This window comes from Diadema setosum, chromosome 9 (assembly GCF_964275005.1).
Source record: "Diadema setosum chromosome 9, eeDiaSeto1, whole genome shotgun sequence".
NCBI classification, from domain to species: domain Eukaryota; kingdom Metazoa; phylum Echinodermata; class Echinoidea; order Diadematoida; family Diadematidae; genus Diadema; species Diadema setosum.
Window position 1 is genome coordinate 9,702,946 of NC_092693.1, and position 22,309 is coordinate 9,725,254.

Consider the following 22,309-nt stretch of genomic DNA (forward strand, 5'->3'; position numbering starts at 1 on the left):
TTCCAAGAAAAGCATTTAGCTGGCAAATGTTCTCATCTTGCTTCCATTCTGCATGACATATTCTTTGTCCCCCCCCCCCCCCCCCACCGAAAGATGACACTAAAAATTGAGTTGCCTATCCCTTGCTGTCCGAAATACCACCTGCTGACACTGAGAAGAGACCAAAGAATGGAGACATCAGGCCTCACGCCAGCTAACCCTTCTCAAGAGCAGTCCTCTATGGGTCCAACTAGGTGAAAAATAAAAAGTGAGAAGAGCAAGATGTATCAATAAGTTGCACAATACCCGTTGTGTGGATTCCCTAGGAACACTACATACAATGAGGCAATCCAAGCTGAGATGGGTTTTGTTGTTGTTGTTGTTGTTTTTTTTTTGGTGGGGGGGGGGGGGGAGATGAAGTCATTTTGTCAGCTCCCATGATGCACCTCATTCTGTCCAAGTGTGCAGGCCAACAAAAAAAAAATAAGAAAGGAAAAAGGAAAAACAACTTATTTATATTTTTCAGTGCACTATCAAAAAATTTTCCCCGCAACCCTCTCATTAATGAGCAAAAAGATGGCATCATCTGTATCAAAGTAATCCATCTTTTTTGTCACTTTGGGGTGTTTTCACTGTTTGTTTACTTGTACTTCTATGCTGTCAGTGGCTAAGACCAGAGGGGCATTAGCCCTGGAGAACAACATTCTGTTTATCTGCCCACAATGTGTGATATAAAGGTAAACCTACTTAGATGATGACACGTTGTGCTGGATAGCGTCATCACATGACAACAGAGGGCAGCTTCTTGCCTTCACAGATCAGCAACTGTCAGGAGACTGGATCAGCCACGGTGCACACTATTCAACTCTTGAGAGAACAAAGAAAAAATGGAACAAAATACATGTAGTCAAAAAAAAATGTGATGTGTTCACAGGTAATTCTCTAAAAATTACAGATGAGTATGATGAAAGCACTATCATTAGTAATTTCATTAATACTATCACTATTATCATTATCATCATTATTATCACTATCATCTCTATTATTGTCTATACAGCATTATTATCATTATCATTATTACTACTGATATGAAATCTAATATCATTATTTCTGAATATGATTTGTCCTACACACCAAATAAGAGTGAATCTAACCATACTGCAACTACAAAACAAAATTCATAATTGTAGTAAAGTTTAAAAAAAGACCAGGATGCTCATCCATTGCAACATCTTTACATGGTTTTTATTTGAAAGATATGAATTTGAATAAAATCATTGCATTAAAATTTCTACAAATATTCCTAAGCTGCATCTTCATTTTTTTCACCTGGCATTCAGTAATTAATCTCTAGTGGGCATAGAGGCTGCATCTCTTTCTTTTTTTTTTTAATAGGAGAAAGAAAGAGATTACCTAAAATGTGTCTCACCTATCCTCATCTTACAGTTTGGTTGCATCCAGAGTAGATCCAATCTTTAGCACTGGCACAATGGCATCCATCTTGAGGAGTTCAATAACAGTCTCGATAACACTGCACCACAGAAAGTACCTTATCATTGTCGGCTCCCACACCCCTCTCTCTCCTAGGGCGCTCAGCTGACCTGCCTTGCCTTCGATCCCCAGCCCTCGAGAAGCATCGCCAAAATACTGCTCCAAGATCTTCACAAAGGAGTGACTGTCCCTGGAGCCGTGAGCAAAGGAGTTCTGGTGGAGTGTCCTAGGTATGCACAGCAGTGCGTTGGCAACAATTTTCTCTGCCAGAGATTGATACTGGTTGTCACGGTGACCGAGATACTGTTGGTATAGAAGTCTACTTGCAAGAAGTTCTGCTGATCCTCCACCAGGGATTAGCAAACCATGCTTCTCATCTAATCTTTGCTCACAGGAGCCAGATGCGGTACCAGCTAGCTCCCCACTAAAACCATGTCCAGTTCTGTGTACAGTTAGCTCACAATCCATCAAGGCATGTGAATTTGAACGTTTCTGCACCGCATCTGTAGGAGTCTCTAGGGGTTTTGAAGAACCAGTTGTGATATCACTGCACTGATTGAAGTCCTCTTGGCTGGAAGCAAGCCACGCATTGATTACCTTGACTGAGTTTAGTGCAGACTGGGCAAGTACTTTGCACATACCTTCAGTTGGTGCACACAGGAGGAGATGACACACACCTGGAGAAGTGTGGAGGAGAACTTTTGTGCACCTACGGGAACCAACTGGCACCTGCTTGACGTCAAGGGCAGAAAAAATCATTGTAGACTGTAATTCAGTGGGGACTTCATACAAAAGTTGCGCATTTACAACATGGCCGAGTCTGAGGAGTTCCTCGAGAGGGATGGTATGAACAACAGTGATGGATGCCCTGTGAAGAAGCGACAGTGATGTTGCTGAAAGACATTCAGAGCACAACACCACCCTGACATTATTCTCCACTAGCAAATCCACAAACTTCACAGCCTGCACACGGGCATACTGCATGGTGTGAACGAGGCCCGATACAGTTCTTGCTGACAAAGTGGAGACTGAAGCCGGAACTGCTTTGAAGGGATCACACCCCCAGATCATAACAATGCACGGAGCATCCCCTTCTCTTCTTTGTAAATGATTGACTGCATCCCTGCTCAATATCACTCCATTCTCTATATGTGAAGACTCAATAGGCAACCCTGCTGCTTCCATGACAGCCACATCAAAATTGTCAACTATATTTTGGGTGGCCTCTTGCAATGCTGAAATGCTGCCATTGGTGGCATTACGTGTTACAAAATTCCACAACATGGAAGAGAAGAACTTACTCTGCTTTGGACTTAGTTTTCCAGCAAGATGCGTGTGTATCACATTTTCTCCAAGGTTGTGGAAGTCTGCCAAAGTTACTTGTGAAGCATCAAACGATTCCTGGAGCAGAGATGGGAGAATCTGTTTTGGCAAACATCCATGCAACATGTCTGACAGTGCACTTCTTAGATCATGCATCTCCTCCCTGCTAACATGATGGCTTCTCCTATCCATGTTTTTGCTCACTGAGCCGAATTCCTGGCAAATTCCTTCCAGAACCTCCCTGATGAGAAAGATGTAAGACTTGGCACAGTCGCCAACTTGTGAGTGGAAGCTCACAACCCTACTGATCAGCCAGCATCCGACAGGATGAGCAACATTCGTAGCCCTGAGGATCGTGCTGCCATCACTGGTGATCAGGACCTTTCCGGTGGAGGTGGTGTAGAGTATCTGCAAGGCATTGGGGCCGAATGACTTCCCAAGAAGATTGGTCAGTGAATCACATATTGCCAGGGATGACTGCACATTTATGACCACTTCCTTGGCCATTCTGATGAGAGCAGCAAACTACAAAAGAAAAGAATTGTTAAAAGAGTATATTATACAATATGCATGGTAAATTATCTGGACACTAAAATACTGAAATAATCACAAAAATGAGTGTTGGGAGAAAGAATATTACAGGAATAACAATGGATGATTCAGATTGTTGTTTGTCAACATAAAGAAATTAACGATAACTTCCGTCCTCCCACAAGGCTCTAGCTCTGCTATCCAGCACAGCTAAACTCCCATCTAAGTTCTATATTAATATACAGCCAGGTTAAGATGAACAGATGAGCTTGATTTTGGTGATTGTATTTATCATCTTCTTTTCTCCTAATCTCCCTTTCCTTTTTACATAGTACAGTTATACCGCACTCACTTTAAAGTATCAGACTAAATTCATCTTGGTAGGAATTATGGAGTACCAAGTACTGTATGCCTATAATAGGTTGACCGAAAAATCGGTCTGTATCTGGTCGTTGGGGATATGTTCTGCGGAGACTGCGTCTGGCTCAACAGATTCCCTCCTATGTCTACAGAGGAGAGTTATAACGTCAATAAAAATAAAAGACTCCTCCGGAGACGGATCTTTCTGTCTACCCTATTGGCACCTCTAGAGCATCTAGAATCTACATCTTGATCATGATTCACAGATAGTTCTTTATGTACACCCCCCCCCCCCCCCCATTTAAAAAAAAAAAAAAAAAAAGGAAAAAAAAAAAAAACAGTTTGTGATGGGGTGGGGATAGACTGTTTACAGATCAGAGATTGGGGTTAGGCCGTAGTGCGTAGGGTTAGAAATTTAGAATTTAGGTTAGGCTCAGGGAAATTGTCTTGGGCAACTGTCCAGAGGGTAAGTGGTAATTTGCCTAACGTTAGATCTAATTCTTGTAACACACAAAAAACAGGAAATGCAACAAACATGTAGGACGCCTACCCACCACTGGCACTGCACCACACAGGACAGTATTGCAGCTGCTAGCTGCTGGCTCGATTTCATAAAAAGTCGAGGCTGCAAATATAGACAGGCAGATCTAACGCTAGAACTCCTGTAAAACACGAACCCAGATGCTTGGCAGTCTTGCCTGCGAGTTCATCAGCGAGCCTTCCACCAGCTAGCCAAGTATCCACTGTAACAATTGTTGGGCATCAAGCTCAAAGCTCCCACTGAGTTGATCTCTCTGCGAGCAGCACCGCGAAGTGTCCCCGGCTGCGGCGGCGGTGGTGCGTGGTGGCCGGCGCCCGACCACCCGTACCGGGCCCGCGTGTGTACGTGTGTGTATCATGTTGCTAGCTAGCCAGGCCTGGCTTATGGCAGCTAGCTGGAACCAGTGGCTGGAACGGGCAGCTACTACTGTATTGGCATTGCACTGCAACTACTGCTCTGACTGCTCTGGTACTTTCAAGCCGAAGAACTTCACCACTTGAAGAGCCATGGATATCACAGATTTATTGGCTTTCCAGGTAACAGATTCATTGCATGTTTCTGTGCCTTTTGGTAAATCCGGCGTCATTTAAGTTGGACGTAACTTGAAGCATTTCAATAACAATCCTTGTCATGGCATGAATGTCTATTGCTCGGGTGCATTGTCTTCAGTCCCACGTATAACAGATTGGTGTGGTAGACAGGTCTTCATATTATTATAGGCATGTGTGTGTGCACGTACGTGTGTGGTCTATTAACATGATTAAGGTATTATGAGGTTTATCTACATGACCTGGCCTTACCAGCTGGTTAGAGCCTACCACATATTTTAGACAGTCCTACCAGCACATGACCACCAGCTACCTAACTGTTACAGGGAGGTTGAAAGAGAGTGAGAGACTCTAGATCTAGAGCGACCACTTAAAAATCGCAGCCCCCAAGAGAAAAGCCATGTTGTAAAGACCCACATTGTCGTTGGTAATGGTAAATTTAAAAGTTTAAGTTTACTGTTGAAAAAAAAAGTTACTAAAACGTGATTTAGTTTATGCGGCATGAAATTTTCGCGAATTGGAGCTGACAGCCTTTTTTGCGGCACAAAATTTTCGTGAATTGCTACTATCATTCAATGCATATTATATGCATATTTTATATATAGATCTAGTGTAGACAAGAACTTTCGTGTGCATTTCAATTTCGTGAATCTTGGCGCTCACGAAATTAAATGCACACAAACATTCCTTGTTTTACAGGATTTTCCACTAACCAGCCCCGGGGCGCTCCTAATAATTACACAGTTTTACTGTGGGAGCTACGCTGTATGCATTTGGGCTGGTCACAGTTATGTGGCCACCTGTCTAATGTGGCTAGCAGCCTCCAATTTTGTCTCCCTTGCCTTGGCAGATTTATGTTATTGGCGCCTACAGACAGCTCAGCCTCAGACCTGTACGGAGAGGCAGCCAAAGCCAGAATCAGCATGTTATTCAGATTTGCACTCATGCTGGTCACTCAAGTCATGGCAAATGGTTAATGACAAACGGGCAGAATAAAGCAAAAATGCCAAGGTTCGGCCTCCCCATGCCAAAATTCAACCCCACACAACACAAACGCATCTAGGTTTTACATGTAGCAGGTGGTTGAATTTTGGACAGCGTCATAGTCGAATCATGGGCAGCTTGCTTTACTCGTCTAAAAATTATCTTGTATAGAGCTATACTGTCTTATTGAAGACAGAGACCAATGGTAGGCTGATTTATCTGTGGGCACTGATGCACTTTTGTTTTTTTGTGTAGATCTCTCAAATTCCACTTTACCACTTTGCACCAGCATCACAGGAAATAACCGTTCTCTAACTTATAACAATTATTGTAAATTTGAACCAAATCAGATGGTGAGAAGCATTGACATAACTTTGCTGTTGCTGCTCACTAGTAGAAACCATGAACTCATTCTTTGTTTTACCCTGTTAAGCTTCTTGTTACTTGAAAGATACTTATCTTCGTGTTTGCATAAAATTAGATAGCAAACTCAGTTCAGATTATGTAAAGCAGTGTGTGCAAAAGAGTGAGTTTATATGTGACCCTGCATCACAAAACCAACAAAAAGTTGCTAGACATGCATTTTTAGTCAAGAGGAGATTCTGAAAGAGCAGACTTTAAGCTTTAAAATGATGTATAACTTAATCAAATGGACTCTCCTAACCTATCCTAATATTGGAAAGAAAGCACACACTATGGAAAATGTGAACTGAGAATAGAGGCTCTGAAGTACGGGTCTATTCAAGCGCGTACAATTTTTACAAAGCCACGCTAGCTGTGCTGTGAATGGAGCAAAAACAGGATGTAAACCTCCGGAGCAACAACAATGAAGGGATTATCAGATTAAGCTGAAATCAGGCGTGCTTTATTAACATATTCTGTAGATGAATAATCCCAACTTTCAAGGCAGTAGATTCATCCTTTCCAAAGTTATTAGAGTTGAAAGTGAAGAGTATGGACAGGGTTTTTATGCCTCCGCCACAAAGTGTCGCCGGAGGCATTATGTTTTCGGGTTGTTCGTCCTTCCGTCCGTAATCAATTTTGTGGACAGCGTATCTAAAAAACTGTTAGAGGTATCTTAATGAAACTTGGCATGTATATGTATGAGTGGGCGAAGTTGTGCCTATCAACTTTTGGGCGCACATGCTCAAGGTCAAAGGTCAAAAGGTCAAGGTCAAAATTTCACTATTTCTCCTATATCTATGCAATGCCTGGAGGTATTTTCTTGAAACTTGATACATGAACTACCAAATAAATCCTCAAATCCCCAAATACCTGCATTCTTAGACAGTGTAGCCATTCATCCAAAAAAACCTAGTTCAAGGAAAGTGAACACTCAATGCATTTGTGACAAACCTGTTATTTTAATATTTTGCCAGTTACGTGAAACTGTCATCACACATTGTCAAGACATTGTGCTATAGACCTATTCGGAGAACCATGCAGTATGGCGGAGGCATACCAGTCGCCATAGCGACATTTCTAGTTAAGAAATGAAAAGGGGACTCTGTAAGACACCTAATCATGCTGTTCTACCAAAAGTTGTAGTGGCTGGTTTTAATGTCATTGCAAAACTGATAAAAATTTTTACACCATTCTGACTTTGCTGGCATACTTTGCAATCACCAAACCTGCTGTAGCCTGACAAGCCATCTCTGAAGCGCTCCCGAGATGACAGACTGCAGGAGGAAGTGGTGGAGCCTCCAAAGATGAAAAAGAATAAGTCTGGAGGCGGAAGAGGAGGAAGGGAAGAGGAAGAAGATGAGACTCAGCTCCCGAGTGGAATAAGCGAAGAAGAGAGAGAGCGCATCATGAAGATGATGGAGGAAGAACCAGAGGTAAGAAAAGAACCCTAGACCTTCAAATTTTGTTCCTCTCCCTTTTTGTGTGTGTGCTGCTGGAATATTTTGCTCCAGAGATTGCAAATACTCCTGTTCATCATACATGAGAAGAAGTGAGTTTTTATTGAGAAGATGGTTTACTGGCTCCACAGTGTAGTTCTATTCATTTGCGAACATACATGCATGAGATTGTAAACGTAACTTTTCTATTCTTCATCATTATTCTGCATCCTCTAGGTTCCATCGCTGGATGATACAAGTCTGCGCAAACTCATCTTGTCATTTGAGAAAAAGGTTTACAGGAATCAGGAGCTGAGAATAAAGTTTCCTGACCTGCCAGAAAAGTAAGTAATATTTCAGCTGTCATTCATTCAATGAGGGCATTATTTTCAGTGTTACAAGTCAATCATTTGGGGGCTGACTTACAAGTGACTTTGCAGGTTTCTTCCATGTGATGTATGTGACAAATGTATAGATAATAAATTTGATGAGGTTGTGAAGTAAAAGGTATCAAATCAAAGTCTACCAAGATTCACCCCCTTAAGAGTTATTGTTGTTGTTGTTTAAGTAAATTATTTAATCGTATCCCAGAGATTTATATTATGGTGTGAGCTGTGTTTATAATCTAGCAAATGCATTTATATAAGTACATGTGAAGTTCTGTTTCAAGTCAGAGCAACAGTGTAATTTTGGAAGGGTGTGGGAATTTTCAATCTGCACAGTCAAGTGAGAGTCACAGCTGATAAATCATCATGATCAAGTTTATGATTCTGATGTTCCAGCAGAGTGTTATGTTTGAAGGCCATTTGAAATTTAGATGATGATACAGAATGTATATGTCTCTTTGCCGATCTAGCTTCGCTCAGATCTTTCTCAGATGTATTTCCTTTATTTCCCTCATAGCTTTTAACAGAAACACATTTGTGAATGGTATATTCTAGAATTGTCAACAACATGTAACATTCAAGGGTTCCCTTAAATTCATTAAGACAATCATGTGGAACAAGGAGCTGTATTTACTCTGTTGTTACAGATAAATGTACATCAGTCAAGTTTTCTAAGGGCCTATACATTGAGACAAATGGATGACTTCACTTTAGTCACATAACCTTCCTTTTTTCTTGTCACCACTGCAAAGGTTCATGGAATCAGAGATTGAGTTGAATGACGTCATCCAAGAACTTCACGTCATCGCCACAGTCCCGGACATGTACCACCATCTCAAGGAGCTCAACGCCACAAAGTCGCTGCTGCAGCTGATTGGCCATGAAAACACAGACATCTCCATCGCAGTCATCAACCTCCTGCAGGAGATGACAGACGTGGATACCCTCACAGAGAGTGAGGATGGGGCGACAGTGCTCATCGATGCCCTGGTGAGATCTCTGTTAAACTCTCAAGAGATAATCTATGGGAGCTGATCAGATCTGATCAAAATCTGAGACAAGAAAATGCTGTAGTATTCAATTTGAAAAGTCCTGTCAAAGATTTGTGTTCAGTGGATCAATTCGAATTTTTCGTGAATTAAATCATGCATGTGTGGACCAATTGTTGTAGTGCAGCAAAGCATTTTCATATTCATGCTTGTGCAGTGCTGTTGCATTTAGTGCATGATGACACTCATTATTCATGTGTAAGAAATGAAGTAAAGTGAAATGTTCAAGCATATTTTTGCATGCTAGTTCCTTGCTGTCTCAAGTGTTCAAATAAGTAGCATAATGATTATTTTAAGTAGCTCTTCCAAACTAAGATGTACATTACTTTATGAAAAGATCTTCAAAGAAAGTCAATTCTGATTTGCGTGTAATTTTTCCACAGAATATAATGCATTATATCTGATGCAGTTTCCATAGTAGGGGTTGATTACCCACCAAAACTGGATGCTGTCAATAAAATATCGTATTTGATGTCAGGATTTTGATGAAATTCTTGGTTTATGTTGTCCAAATATTCATTTCTTAGTCTGCAATTATTTCCTTCTTTACACCTCAGAAAGTATGGTGATATATACTTTTTGTCCCAAAACTTTGAGAGGTCTATGACAACTGATTGATATGTGCAAATCATGCAACCAAGTTTCTTCTAGGTTGCTCTGTCCTACAATACACCCCACAATGCAGTTTATTTCAGCATGTTTTTCAGCAATAATAGCTCTGAGTCCACTGAATTTTACACCATAGATAGCTAAATTACGTGTCTTGTCACTTAATGCGTTGTCCCCCTGTATACCTCATCATACATCTCATATGACTAGCTGGAGGAGCAGGTGTGTGCAACCTTGGTCCAGAATCTGGACAGACTTGATGACACAGTGAAAGAAGAGGCCGAAGGCATCCATAACACCCTAGGTAAGTTCTGTCTCCTTCAGTGAAAGTACCCAGGGCCCTGTTTCATAAAGCTGTTCATAAAGTTATGCACGACTTAAATATGGCAAGTGAAGTGGGTATCCTAATCACTGTTGATTTCAATACGTAAAGTTGAAATTTGCAGATGATGATGATTATTCTTACATGTGAACACATGTTTTCAGTTGAAAGTGTATTTTTGCCCCAATGTAGATGAAATATTGACATACAGTTGTACTTTTTTAAAACGTAAGGGAAAAAAATTGACACACATATTCCAGTCGTTCGTAAAGTCATGCGCAACTTTACGAACAGCTTTATGAAACAGGGCCCTGTATATCTAGGTTGATGACCATCAGGTGCCCATTACATGTAGGCATATGCAACGTTTGAAAGTGGCTATAATTGCTGTAACCATAGTAAAGTCTCCAACTCGCACATTTCATTGGTTGCTCTGTGGCTGCTTCCATAGAAACTGTGATTACTCTAACTTACAATTGTTGGAAAAAAAGTTTTATGAAATGATCCCCAGAAGGCTGCGAATTCCATACACTGTGAAGAATATTAACACCTATCTGACACTCAACAAGTGACAATTCTCTTTGCACCTGACAGTAGATTGCATCTTCTGGCATTTGTCTAGTTATTTTTGAAATTGAATTATTGAAGTGTCAGAAGTATTTTGTCAGTCATTGCACTTCAGCTCTGTATACCTTTAATGGTTTATATTGTTTTTGTTACACCAAACGACATTATTTGGGAAGTACACCAAAGGCCCAACAGCATTGGGAGAGTAGGTTGGCCAAAAATAACTGATCTTCATTCGTTGCTCACTGGGGAACATTTGACAACTGTGAATATTGCAGACCTCCTAGAATAGAATTGCTCATCAGCAAACATATGTAGAGAAGCATACGCTCATTGGCAGCATTCAACTCTAGTCAAGATTCTTTAGCTGTGCGTGTACTTACATATATATGATGACATAAATGGTATCCCGGCGTACCAAATAAAAATCAACCATTTTGTTGTATTAGTTATTTTTTTAAACGGTTGTACCCTGGGTGCCAAAAAGAGGGAATTATTTTGGTGCTGGAGCTAGCGCGCGCTAGCCGCTGCACTGCACTGCACTGAAGCACACGCTAGTGGTAGCACAGCGTGCCATGCACGCATAGTATAACATGCTGTGGCATGGGAATGACTATGTACATGCACACACAGTGCATGCATTTTTCTCTGGCTGTCCTCGAGCGGACATGAGGTGGCGCTAAACAACGCGGTAATCCGCGGTACTACGGTACCCCGGGGTAATGCGTGATGCATCATATTGAGATCAGTGACAAAGCTGAACTCAATTTGTCATGAGGATTCCTGAATGTACCAAGTTGGGCCAGCCTTCCTGTTGCTATCTCTAACGCTACCAGGTCCCTATTTACCTGCTGTTTTCCTCGACATCAGGTGAATCAAATCATGACCGAAGTTTGAAAGATCAGAATGCTTGCAGCAAGAGTGATCTGTGTAATTGTAATGCTTTGAAATTGCAAGTGAATGCAGCTCATTGGAAAGCAAATAATAACATTTCCATTTGAATGTATGTAAATTTCTGTGAAGTTAAGGAGAAACTTTGATAAAAAGAGAGCAATCTCATATTTATGGCATGTATCAGTACAGGAGCATGGAGACACCGAGTTATAAGTGTCAAGTATAAGCAGTAATGTCTTCCCTCTGTCATGACCAGGTATCATAGAGAACATGGCGGAATTCCGGCCAGAGATGTGTCCAGATGCTGCCCAGCAGGGCTTGATGCAGTGGCTGCTCCGGAAACTCAAACCCAAAGTTCCCTTCGACGCCAACAAACTGTACTGCAGCGAAATCCTTGCAATCTTGCTCCAAGACACTGAGAGTAAGTGTACATTCTCATGACATTTTTTTTTTCCCAGCATGTGTGTCTGTCTTCAAGTTTTTAATAGGTAGGCTTACTATGTACTACCTCTGGTATTTGTGAAGTTCTGGTAATGTATTCTAATGTATAAATATACCCCTAAGAACTAGAATGAACAATTCAAATGAACTGTACATGATAAAAGTGCATTTCAATACTTGGCACAAAGCTCGACATACACTAAGAGTATAATATGACACTCAATTATTCAAGACAGTCCTACAGCACCTGAGGAGTCTACATGTAGCTGTTTTGTTGTTATATTTAAATGGAAATACATGTCTGTCTGGGATAAGAGAAGCATTCCATAATGATATCTAATAATAATCACAAGCACCAGATAATTTCATGAGCTTGACTTGAGTTCTTTCATTGCGGATATTTGTTGTACCTGCTGATCAAAGGAATTTCCAAATGATTTTTAAATGATCTACATCTAACTACATATTTTGTTATCAGAGCAATACTCAGTAGAAGTGGAGAACACTCTGGTTGAAATTTGATAAGGTCAAGATGCTATCAGTTCAGAGCGACGAGATTTTATGTGGACGTACTAAAATCAGAGCAATCTTGCTGGCATTGTATATATAATTTCATTGTACTTGTTCAGTCACATAGGACTGTCAAGATGTTTTGTCGCACTTTTTTTTTTCAGGAAACAGGATATTGCTTGGAGAGCTTGATGGCATTGACGCATTGTTGCAGCAACTTGCAGTAAGTAAAACACCTTGGTACACTCCGTAAATTACCTCTACCAAAAATGTTTTGTCTCCACTAGCATCAGTTTGTTGGTTTGTATTTTATTAGGGATTTCATACAGAAGCAATGTTAGCTGTAGATGCTATGTTTTTGTGAGACTTTAAAACGTCAAAGTCGTAGTACATGTAAAGAAAGAAATGTGTGAGAATGTCAATCCCAGGCCCATTTGGAATTTAAACAAGATTTATTTAGATTTCCTTATTTCATGTGACTTCAAAGGGAGGAAACTTAATTTGTTGCATCATTCCACATTTCTTACGATTTAGCAATAATGACTTTTGTGGGAAGAGAGTTGTAGTTTCTGAATCATCACCCTCCCCCCCCCCCCCAAAAAAAAAGACAGTTAAATATTCTTTATTTACATAATCCACAATTTATCTGTATTTGAGTTTGTGATTACCAATAATACTACAGTACTGTTATATAAGAACTTTTGAAACTGTTATTCCCATAACTTTCTTACATTTTTTATGCTTAAAATGAAACTGTCACTGGCGAATTCAGTTAACTCAAACCACTACATTTATTTACTGCAAATAGGTTAAACATTGAGTGAACTCACTTTCATCTGGAGAGTGATATTAACTAGAAATTGATAATTATATGGTCTTTCAAATGCTCTCTTTTGTCTTTTATATGGATAATTGCTGAATTCATAAGCTTTTGCTGGAATTTTGACAGTAAGGAATTGCACAATTTACTGATTTATCTGGAATTATTGATTTCCTGTTTGATGCCCATGCGATTTCCAGCACTGCATCGACACCATCGATGTTTTATTACCAATGTGCTAGCCTAATACAGAATCATGGCTCATTTTCATAAATGCCATCACCCGGTTATTCCCCTTTGCAGTACTTCAAGAAGCACGATCCCACCAACGGCGAGGAGCTTGAGATGATGGAGAACCTCTTTAACTGCCTGTGTTCCTCCCTCATGCTGCCAGCCAACAAGATGGCCTTCCTCCGGGGAGAGGGGCTCCAGCTCATGAACCTCATGCTCAGGTTGGTTTATTGGGGCCCGTTTCATAAAACTTGTCATCAGTGACAAGTTGTCATAGATGTGACAAGCTACTGAAATCCTTGCATCTGATTGGCTGAGAGCAAATTTGTCATAGAAATGTGGCAGTTGTCACTGATGACAAGTTTTATGAAACGGGACCCCGGTTGCACTGTGATGGAGAGTGGGTGGATATTAATGACAACACTTCTCACATCCAGTTAAATTCGCAGTAGTAATTCCACATAAGTTGCGGGTCACACTTTGCAGAACTAAGCATAGTTTCACTACCTGGAATTTTGCTAGCGACCGCAAACTTCTCGAGAAGCTTCCTGCAAAACTTCTGCATACACTTCGGAAGTTTCTCAGCTCTGGGTAAACAATGCATAGTTTTAGTGCACAGTTTTGTTTAGCGTTAATGTGGCTGTAGTATACTTTTAGATAAATGCACATAGGAAGGGCACCATTTTCATCACCTCGTAGTACCACAAAGTTGATACGTCTTCCAGTTAAAGTCTATGTCTGATTATTGAACAAGCACATTTTATTGATGTGATTGTTATTTTTGTGGTATTGCTCTTGGCTCAATTCATGAATAGTTTGCAGTGCTTTGACATGGTACTGCATACCTGACCAGAACTCTTTCTCATGTTTCTTCAGGGAGAAGAAACAGTCGAGGCACAGTGCGCTGAAGGTGCTCAACCATGCTATGACCGGCGCAGAGGCAGGGGACAATTGCACAAAGTTCATTGACATCCTGGGTCTGAGGAGTCTGTTTCCACTTTTCATGAAGACCCCCAAGAGGGTCAAGAAAGGACCGGGGGACTCTGAGCACGAAGGTATGGTGGGGACACTTCCGGAGATTGTTACTCAAAATTGAGGTTAAGCAATTAACAACTCGATATCCTTGTTGCATTGGTATATTATGTCTGCAAATTCTATTAATCTCTGATACGGTAATGACAATCATCTACTTCACCAGGTTTGCGTGTATGTCATCGACATCGGTGTTTATTAGACGTCTCTTCACATCGTGACTTTTACATGACGATCTCCATAGGCAATGCCTATAGGCAATCTCCCCATAATATAGGTGATCACATTACACACCTGCCACAAGGTGGCGCTATGTCACTTTCATGACTAGCTGTACCAAATCATCACATCATTACATCCCCCTTTTCATAAAAGCAACTTACATTGCAAAACCAATACATATACAATAGTGTTAGCAATGTAATTGTGTATCTGGTCAAATAACCTTATTTATGAGTCAGTGTGTTTTGTTTTGAATAAAAGTTCCAGTTCAATGCGATACATTGTTACATGTTGAGAGTTTCATTCTGGTGCAGTCTTTCATCCAAATATCCAAAGCTGTCTCATTTCCATAGCTTTCTTAACTACTTTCTATTCCTGATAACTTCACAAAGTTATTGTTACAAATAGAATAACAAATAATATAAACAAATGAGTAACAGGGTGGACTATCTGTTACTCTAATAACTGCACTAGAGGATTATTCTGCCTCTGTAATAGTACAGTCATCCTACTGGTACATACTCTTATAACTTTGGCAAACATCAACTATTCTAAGAAACAACAACAACCATATAACAAATAAGGGTGAAGGGGTGGACTACCCAACACTCTTAACTGTACAAAGGGGATTATTCTGCCCCTATACCTTGCACAGTTACTATATGTACAAATTTAGCCTGTTTGGACGTCTTCGCTGTCTCAGTGGATAACGACGTTCGCGTTGAATCACTGGTTTGTCGTCACCTGAACTTTCCTGAGATGACGCGATGTTAGTTGCCTTCTCAGACGAGCCGTCGCTCTCCTCAAGGTCATCATAGTATCGACTTTGTTGCTGTCCTTGTCTCTTTTGGAGATGGCGTCTATTTCGTCGATACCGTACTCCTCCTTCTCCCTCTATGATGTAAGAGCGTGGTGATTCACCTTTCTTGATGACAACAGCTCGTCGCCACACTTTGCCGTCCTGATACGCCACGCTGTCACCAGGTTTGAGCACAGACAAGTCTTTCGCGCCCTTGTCGTAGAACTGCTTTTGACGTCTTTGCAGCTCTATTCTCCTTTTCATGATGTCATCTCGGCTGACAGGGTTAGGCTGCAAGAGTTTGCTGGTTGTGGGAAGAGTTGTGTTCGTCCTTCTGCCCATCAGCATCTGTGCAGGCGAAGGTAGGCCATCTCCTGGCGTATTTCTGTATGCCAGAAGAGCTAGATGAACATCTTCACCATCCTCTGCCGACTTCTTCAACAGATTCTTGGCTATCTGCACAGCCTTTTCCGATTTCCCATTGGACTGTGGGTATCTGGGTGAAGAAGTCTTGTGTGTCACTCCATATTCGACACAGAATTGCTGAAATTCTGCACTGGCATATTGTGGTCCATTATCCGTCATCATCTCATCAGGAATGCCATGTCGTGCGAACTGCTGCTTACATATGGCAATGACTGCTCTGCTGGTTGTACTAGTCAGCTTGTTGATCTCAAAGTAGTTGGAATAGCAGTCTACCAAGATCATGTAAGTAGACCCATCAAACTCGAACAGATCACTTCCAACTTTCTGCCACGGTCTTTCTGGTAAGTCATGACCATGCATTGGCTCTTTCGGGTTGCTGGCTCTATGTCTGCTGCAAATTTCACACCTTTCAACCATCTCTGCAATTTCAGCGTTCATGCCTGGCCAGAAAAGCACATCTCTTGCCAATCTCTTGGTCTTTTCCACTCCTTGGTGACTCTGGTGGAGTTTCTCTAGCATCAGTCTCCTCATTTGGCTAGGGATTATCACTTTCTGCATCTTGAAGAGCAGGTCACCTTCAGTAGATATCTCATCTCTGTACTGCCAGTACTGTCTAATGTCTGCATCTACTTCCTGCTTACTCTCAGGCCAGCCTTCCTCAACTGTTGCTTTTAGCTTCCTGAGAACTGGATCAGCTAGAGTCTCTTTCTGCAGCTCATCAAGTCTAGCTGGAGACATTGGTAGATAATCTACCATGCAGACTGTTATCTCTTGGCTCTCCTCATCTTCTTCACTCTCTGGGATGAAGTCTCTGCTAAGGGCATCAGCAATGTACATTTCCTTGCCTCTCTTGTAGCTCAAAGTACAGTCGTACTTCTGTAGCTTCAGTAGCATTCTCTGTAGCCGTGGTGGAGTATCTGCTAGAGGCTTCTTCATGATAGTCTCCAACGGTTTATGATCAGACTCGATCACGAACTTTCTCATGAAGACATACTGGTGGAACTTCTCTACTCCGTATACCACTGCTGCCAATTCCTTCTCTATTTGTGCATACCTTTTTTCACAGTCCGTGAAGGTTTTTGAAGCATACGCAACTGGTTTTTCGTTCTGCAGAAGGACTGCGCCGACACCATTCTGTGATGCATCCACACTCACAACCACAGGTTGTTTCACGTCGTAAAACTGAAGAATGGGAGCTTCAGTTGCTAGCTGCTGGAGCTTCTCAAAGGCTGTAGTGTGCTCTTGGTGCCACTGCCAGTCATTCTCTTTCACCAAGAGTTTCCTCAGGGGTGCCGTGACTTCAGACAAGTTGGGAAGAAACTTGCCAAGATAGTTGATCATGCCTAAATACCTCTGAAGCTCTTTCTTGTTGGTAGGCTGCTTCATCTTCTTGACAGCTTCAACTTTCATCATATCAGGTTTCAGTCCATCAGCAGTCAGCAAGTGACCGATGTACTTCACTTCGTTCACAGCAATCTTGCACTTGCTCTCATTCAACCTGACATTGTTCTCTTGCAGTCTTTTGAACACTGCTTCAAGGCGTTCATCATGTTCTTCCTTGTTTGTTCCCCATATCAGGATATCATCCATCACCACGTCAACGCCTTCTAGGTCTTCCAGCATCTGTGACATTGTCCGTTGGAAAATCTCTGGTGCCGAGTTAATGCCGAAAGGCATTCTGATGTACTTGTACCTGCCAAATGGAGTATTGAAGGTACACAAATCCGAGCTCGCCTCGTCAAGGCGAAGTTGCCAGTACCCGCAATTCGCGTCGAGAGTGCTGAACACTTTAGCGTTGGGGATACACGCTACAACCTCCTCAATGGTTCGCATGGGGTAATGTTCCCTCTCAATAGCTTGGTTCAGTTCCTTCGGGTCGAGGCAAATCCTCACTCTGTCACTGTTCTTTTTCGCTACTGTGACCATACTGTTCACCCAAGCTGTTGGTTTCGTCACCCTTTTAATGACGTTCAGGTCCTCCATTCTTTTGAGTTCCTCTCTGACCTTCTCTCTCAGAGCCACTGGAAGTCTGCGAGGAGCATGGACTTTGGGCACTGCATCTCGTAGCTTAATCTGATGCGTTCCTGGCATACATCCAAGTCCCTGGAAGAGGTGAGCATATTTGTCCTTGACTGCGCATGGCTCCTCACGCACAGCATAAGTTCTTTTCACCAATCCGAGCTGCTTACAAGATGGCAGACCAAGTATCGGTTGCGCCTTCTGTTCCACAACCTGGCACTCTAAATCGAAGAACCTCTCCTTGTGCTCACAAATAAGAAGAGTCTTGCCTAGAGGCTTCATCCTGTGTTCTGAATAGACCACCAGTCTTGAATTTGACTTCTGCATTGGGGACTGCAATTTCTTTTGCACAACCTCTGGTATGATGTTGCATTGCGAACCAGTATCTAACTTGAATCGCACCTTCCTCGAGTTCACTGTCAAGTCGATGAACCAGTCGTCAGAATCATCTGTTGACTTTATGACGTCTACAAAGAATTCCTCATCCTCTGTTTCGTCCTCGTCAATCGTATGCACAGACTTTTTGTCACGTCTGCCCTTCCCTGTTGATTTATCCTTCACAGCTTTGCAAACACTGGCGAAGTGATTCTCTTTGTGACATTTGTTGCACTTTTTTCCATATGCAGGGCACTTATTTTTGTCCAAAACATGCGTTTTTCCACAGAACTTGCACTTCTGTTTTGGTCGAGCACCACTCTTAGAACTGGCTTTCTGCACTGCATGGACATCCTGAGAATGTGTCTTGTCAAAAACTGTCATCCGTTCTTTTGACAGCTCAGCAGCTCTGCATATCTGGATTGCCTTGTCTAGTGTCAAATCAGACTCACGAAGCAGCCTTGCTCGTACAGAATCATCCTGAATTCCACCAATAATTCTGTCTCTCAGTAGGGAATCATGCAGGTCTTTGAAGTTGCAACTGCTCGCCAGTAGCTTCAGATCAGTCAGGTACTGCTCCAGTGTTTCTCCAGCAGCCTGTTGGCGGCTGAAAAATTTATACCTGTCAACAGTCTCGTTCTTTGGGGGGTTGCAGTGCTTCTCAAATGCATCTAGCACTGCCTTCAATGTCACAACAGGTACAGCTGGTGTTGTTGAGTCAGTTGAATCAGTTGAAGGAGGTGAGGTAGACTCCGGCTTCAAGGTCTTGTAGAGCTCTCTGCCTTTGGATCCCACCAGGTAGAGAAAAAGTTTCACTTTTTTCCCTTCATCGCCAGTAACCGAAAGTTCCGTATAAAGCTCAAACTCTTCCCTCCACAGTTTCCATGCTTGTGGAAGATTTCTCGCCTCCAAATCCAACGGCGATGGAGGTTTCAATTGTTCCATAGCGACTATAGCTATATCGTATCACAGCCACTATACATGCACTAAACATATGCAAGCTTTCTCGGCGGGTATATCCGGTCACTCGACGATCGTGGAGCCGTTCCCCTCAGACTGGGAACGCAAAATTCATGTCTTTAGGCATCGCAAATCAGACAATCCACAGTCACTTTCACTCCTGACACCATCTATTAATCTCTGATACGGTAATGACAATCATCTACTTCACCAGGTTTGCGTGTATGTCATCGACATCGGTGTTTATTAGACGTCTCTTCACATCGTGACTTTTACATGACGATCTCCATAGGCAATGCCTATAGGCAATCTCCCCATAATATAGGTGATCACATTACACACCTGCCACAAGGTGGCGCTATGTCACTTTCATGACTAGCTGTACCAAATCATCACATCATTACACAAATGAAATGCGTTGCTCCGTGGTGAGTATGGGTTTTTAGCAAAATTAGTGTTGTGTATTATGAAGCAATAATATATTGTAGAATGAGTGATTGAAGTGTTTATTTCATCTCATTTTCACAAGTATGATTGGGGCGTGGCATTAGCAAAGAGTAGCATCAACTGCTGTTCGGGTGTTTAGGCTTGCAACACTGTGTTGCATATGTTCAGATAACTGGAGTTAATGTTAGCTGGAATAATTCCTTTTCTTCTTGTTCAGGAGCCAATATATGTAAAAGTAAAACGTAACGTATCGGTCATTTTGCTTCTGACGAAGATTCTGCTAGGATCGAAACTCAGGCCCCTTTTGACTCCAGTAAAACGTATGCAAAAGTTCTTTATATACACAATGCATTGAATATGCCAGTGGCACTTCATGAAAAATTCATACTGTGAATGTTTCTGGTTTTACAGTATTCTGATTTTATACACACTCAAAGTTCAAGCCGAGCTGATGTAATTTCTTGTATTTTTTCTCTTCCCCAGAACACGTTTGTTCAATCATCGCCGCCCTCTTCCGCAACGTGAGCGGCTCGCACCTCCAGCGCCTCGTCGGCAAGTTCACAGAGAGCGACCACGCCAAAGTGGATCGTCTCATGGAGCTTCACTTCACCTACCTGGGGAGAGTGCAGGCCTGTGATGACAAGATAGAGCGAGAAAAGCAGGTTTGATATCCTCTCCTATAAACTTTTTTTTTCCAGGCAATTACTTTCAAATTTGCATTGCAGTGTCATACAAGTGGCAAAGGAACCACAACACATGAGGCACAGTTGAACAGAATTATTTATCACCAGAACAAACTAATTTATCACATAGACTGTGTATAATGTATTCTTAATACTTCTTAACTGCTCTCCTGCCTAATTGTTAAGGTACAATCAAGGTTTGGTACAAAGAAAGTGCTGAAAGAAGAGGTTTGGAAAATCAGGCAATGTAACCATCTTTTGATATCAAGCATTGTGTTAAATTTGATGGTTGATTTGATGATACATTCCAGCCAGGCCTATTAAGATTATCTTTTGCCAGGCTTATTTAGATAATCTCCTGCCCAGCAGAAGGGCCTTGTAGCCTGCACACTCACAAAAATCACAAATTGGTGATGTTACATCACGTGAAATAGCTTTCAAACCTCTGTCAAATTATGTCACTAATTGATATTTGGTGTTGAAATTTCATGCTAGGGTCCTTCTGCCAGGCAGAGGATAAGACGATAGTTGCCCAAAACAATTTCTACATTAGAGGTGCCTGAGCTATTTGATGTTGTGTGGATGACCTTCCAACACTTTTTCACCCCGCTATGTCTTCAGAGGAGATTACGAGAAGGCGACATCATCGACGACGACCAGGAGGACGAGTACTACATCCAGCGGCTGGACGCTGGGCTCTTCACCCTCCAGCTGATCGACTACACCATCCTGGAGCTGTGCTGCAACTCGGGCATCAGCTCCATCAAGAACAGGGTCCTCCAGCTGCTCAACATGAGGGGCGGGACCATCACCGACATCCGACACGTCGTCAGAGGTGAGACTCAATTTCAGTTTCAGTTTCAATTTTTTTTTCACAAACAGTCACATTGTTAGCATTCACACATACACATGGGAACATAAATTATATATCACAACACTGCACCCTGGCACTAGTCCAACGATTCCTGACCAGTAAAAATTACTGTTGGACCAGTATCTTTTTCAGGAATAGACTAGTAAAAAATTAAAAACCTGGGTCACTACTGGTCTGACAAAAAGTTTGGACCAGGAGGGAAAAAAAAGTGTTATTGTGCAGCCCTGTATATCAGTTTAATACAAAATTGAAGCAGGTTTATACATTGAGTTCCTGGGAGTGACCAGCAATGTGAATGGCAATGGCTTTTACACTTAATCATGCCCTTGCATGCAGTTATATGTTAGTGGCAGGTTTTCACTTTGAAGAAAGTCCTTGTTAGAGGGAGTTAATGTGAATAGAGACTCTTACAAACTTCTGCATAACCATGCACTTGCTATTGAAAGAGAGTTTGCAAGCAATCCCAACCCATGACCCCCTACCCTTTTTTCACACCCAGGGGGGTTTGATGGCTCACTTCCTTGATGGTCATTATGTATACTAATGATACATGTACCTGTTTTTCAATGTCTCTGCCAAGTATCGATGACATATCAATATTCATTTTTTATATCTTTTATTATATTCATGTAAGATATGGGAATATCTTTAATGACTTTCACTTTCCAACTACACAACAAAATTGATTTGAGCTTATGGTTTGCTTTTCATTTGTGTCATTTTTTGTTGTTATAGCAGCTTTATAGTCCCTTGAATGGCTCATTGTTTGCCGACTCCTCTTAGTCTGTCCAGTGTGACAAAAAGCATGAACAAAAACACAAACAAAACAATATCAACATCTTTAAACACATCATGGCATGGTGTGTAGTCTCTAATACTCTGTCTCCTTTCTTAACAAATTGCTACTTTTGACTGTTTTTCCCACTACAGAGTACGCGGGCAATATTGGCGATGCTGACAGTGAAGAGAGGGGAGAGGCTGAGAAGCAAAGACTACTCACACTCATCAACCGCTTCTGAGATGTGACCCACTCGCAGGTCCCCCC

The 22,309-nt window shown here is 41.7% G+C and overlaps 2 protein-coding genes across 2 annotated transcripts; one reads left to right on the forward strand and one right to left on the reverse strand.

Moving 5' to 3' along the window:
- Positions 1–212: 212 nt before the first annotated feature.
- On the reverse strand, positions 213–4,366 carry LOC140232514 (uncharacterized). Its single transcript, XM_072312609.1, has 4 exons — positions 4,362–4,366; positions 1,409–3,318; positions 727–846; positions 213–229 (listed from the first exon to the last, which is right to left on the reverse strand). Exon 2 carries the CDS (start codon positions 3,298–3,300, stop codon positions 1,420–1,422), a length of 1,881 nt encoding a protein of 626 aa, XP_072168710.1. The 5' UTR covers positions 3,301–3,318; positions 4,362–4,366; the 3' UTR covers positions 213–229; positions 727–846; positions 1,409–1,419.
- A 318-nt stretch (positions 4,367–4,684) lies between these two features.
- LOC140232597 (beta-catenin-like protein 1) lies at positions 4,685–22,309 on the forward strand. The gene is made up of 12 exons (XM_072312695.1): positions 4,685–4,761; positions 7,398–7,595; positions 7,836–7,942; positions 8,737–8,974; positions 9,853–9,946; positions 11,682–11,846; positions 12,541–12,599; positions 13,500–13,648; positions 14,304–14,482; positions 20,191–20,369; positions 21,012–21,225; positions 22,195–22,309. The coding sequence occupies exons 1-12, from the start codon at positions 4,732–4,734 to the stop codon at positions 22,281–22,283; spliced, it is 1,701 nt and encodes a 566-aa protein (XP_072168796.1). The 5' UTR covers positions 4,685–4,731; the 3' UTR covers positions 22,284–22,309.

Bases quoted from the DNA above. Each gene is read 5' to 3' on its own strand.
- LOC140232514 (XM_072312609.1), bottom strand. From the start codon at position 3,300: ATGGCCAAGGAAGTGGTCATAAATGTGCAGTCATCCCTGGCAATATGT.
- LOC140232597 (XM_072312695.1), top strand. From the start codon at position 4,732: ATGGATATCACAGATTTATTGGCTTTCCAG. The intron at 7,596-7,835 runs GTAAGAAAAGAA...TGCATCCTCTAG, and splicing joins TGATGGAGGAAGAACCAGAG to GTTCCATCGCTGGATGATAC. The intron at 9,947-11,681 runs GTAAGTTCTGTC...TGTCATGACCAG, and splicing joins AGGCATCCATAACACCCTAG to GTATCATAGAGAACATGGCG.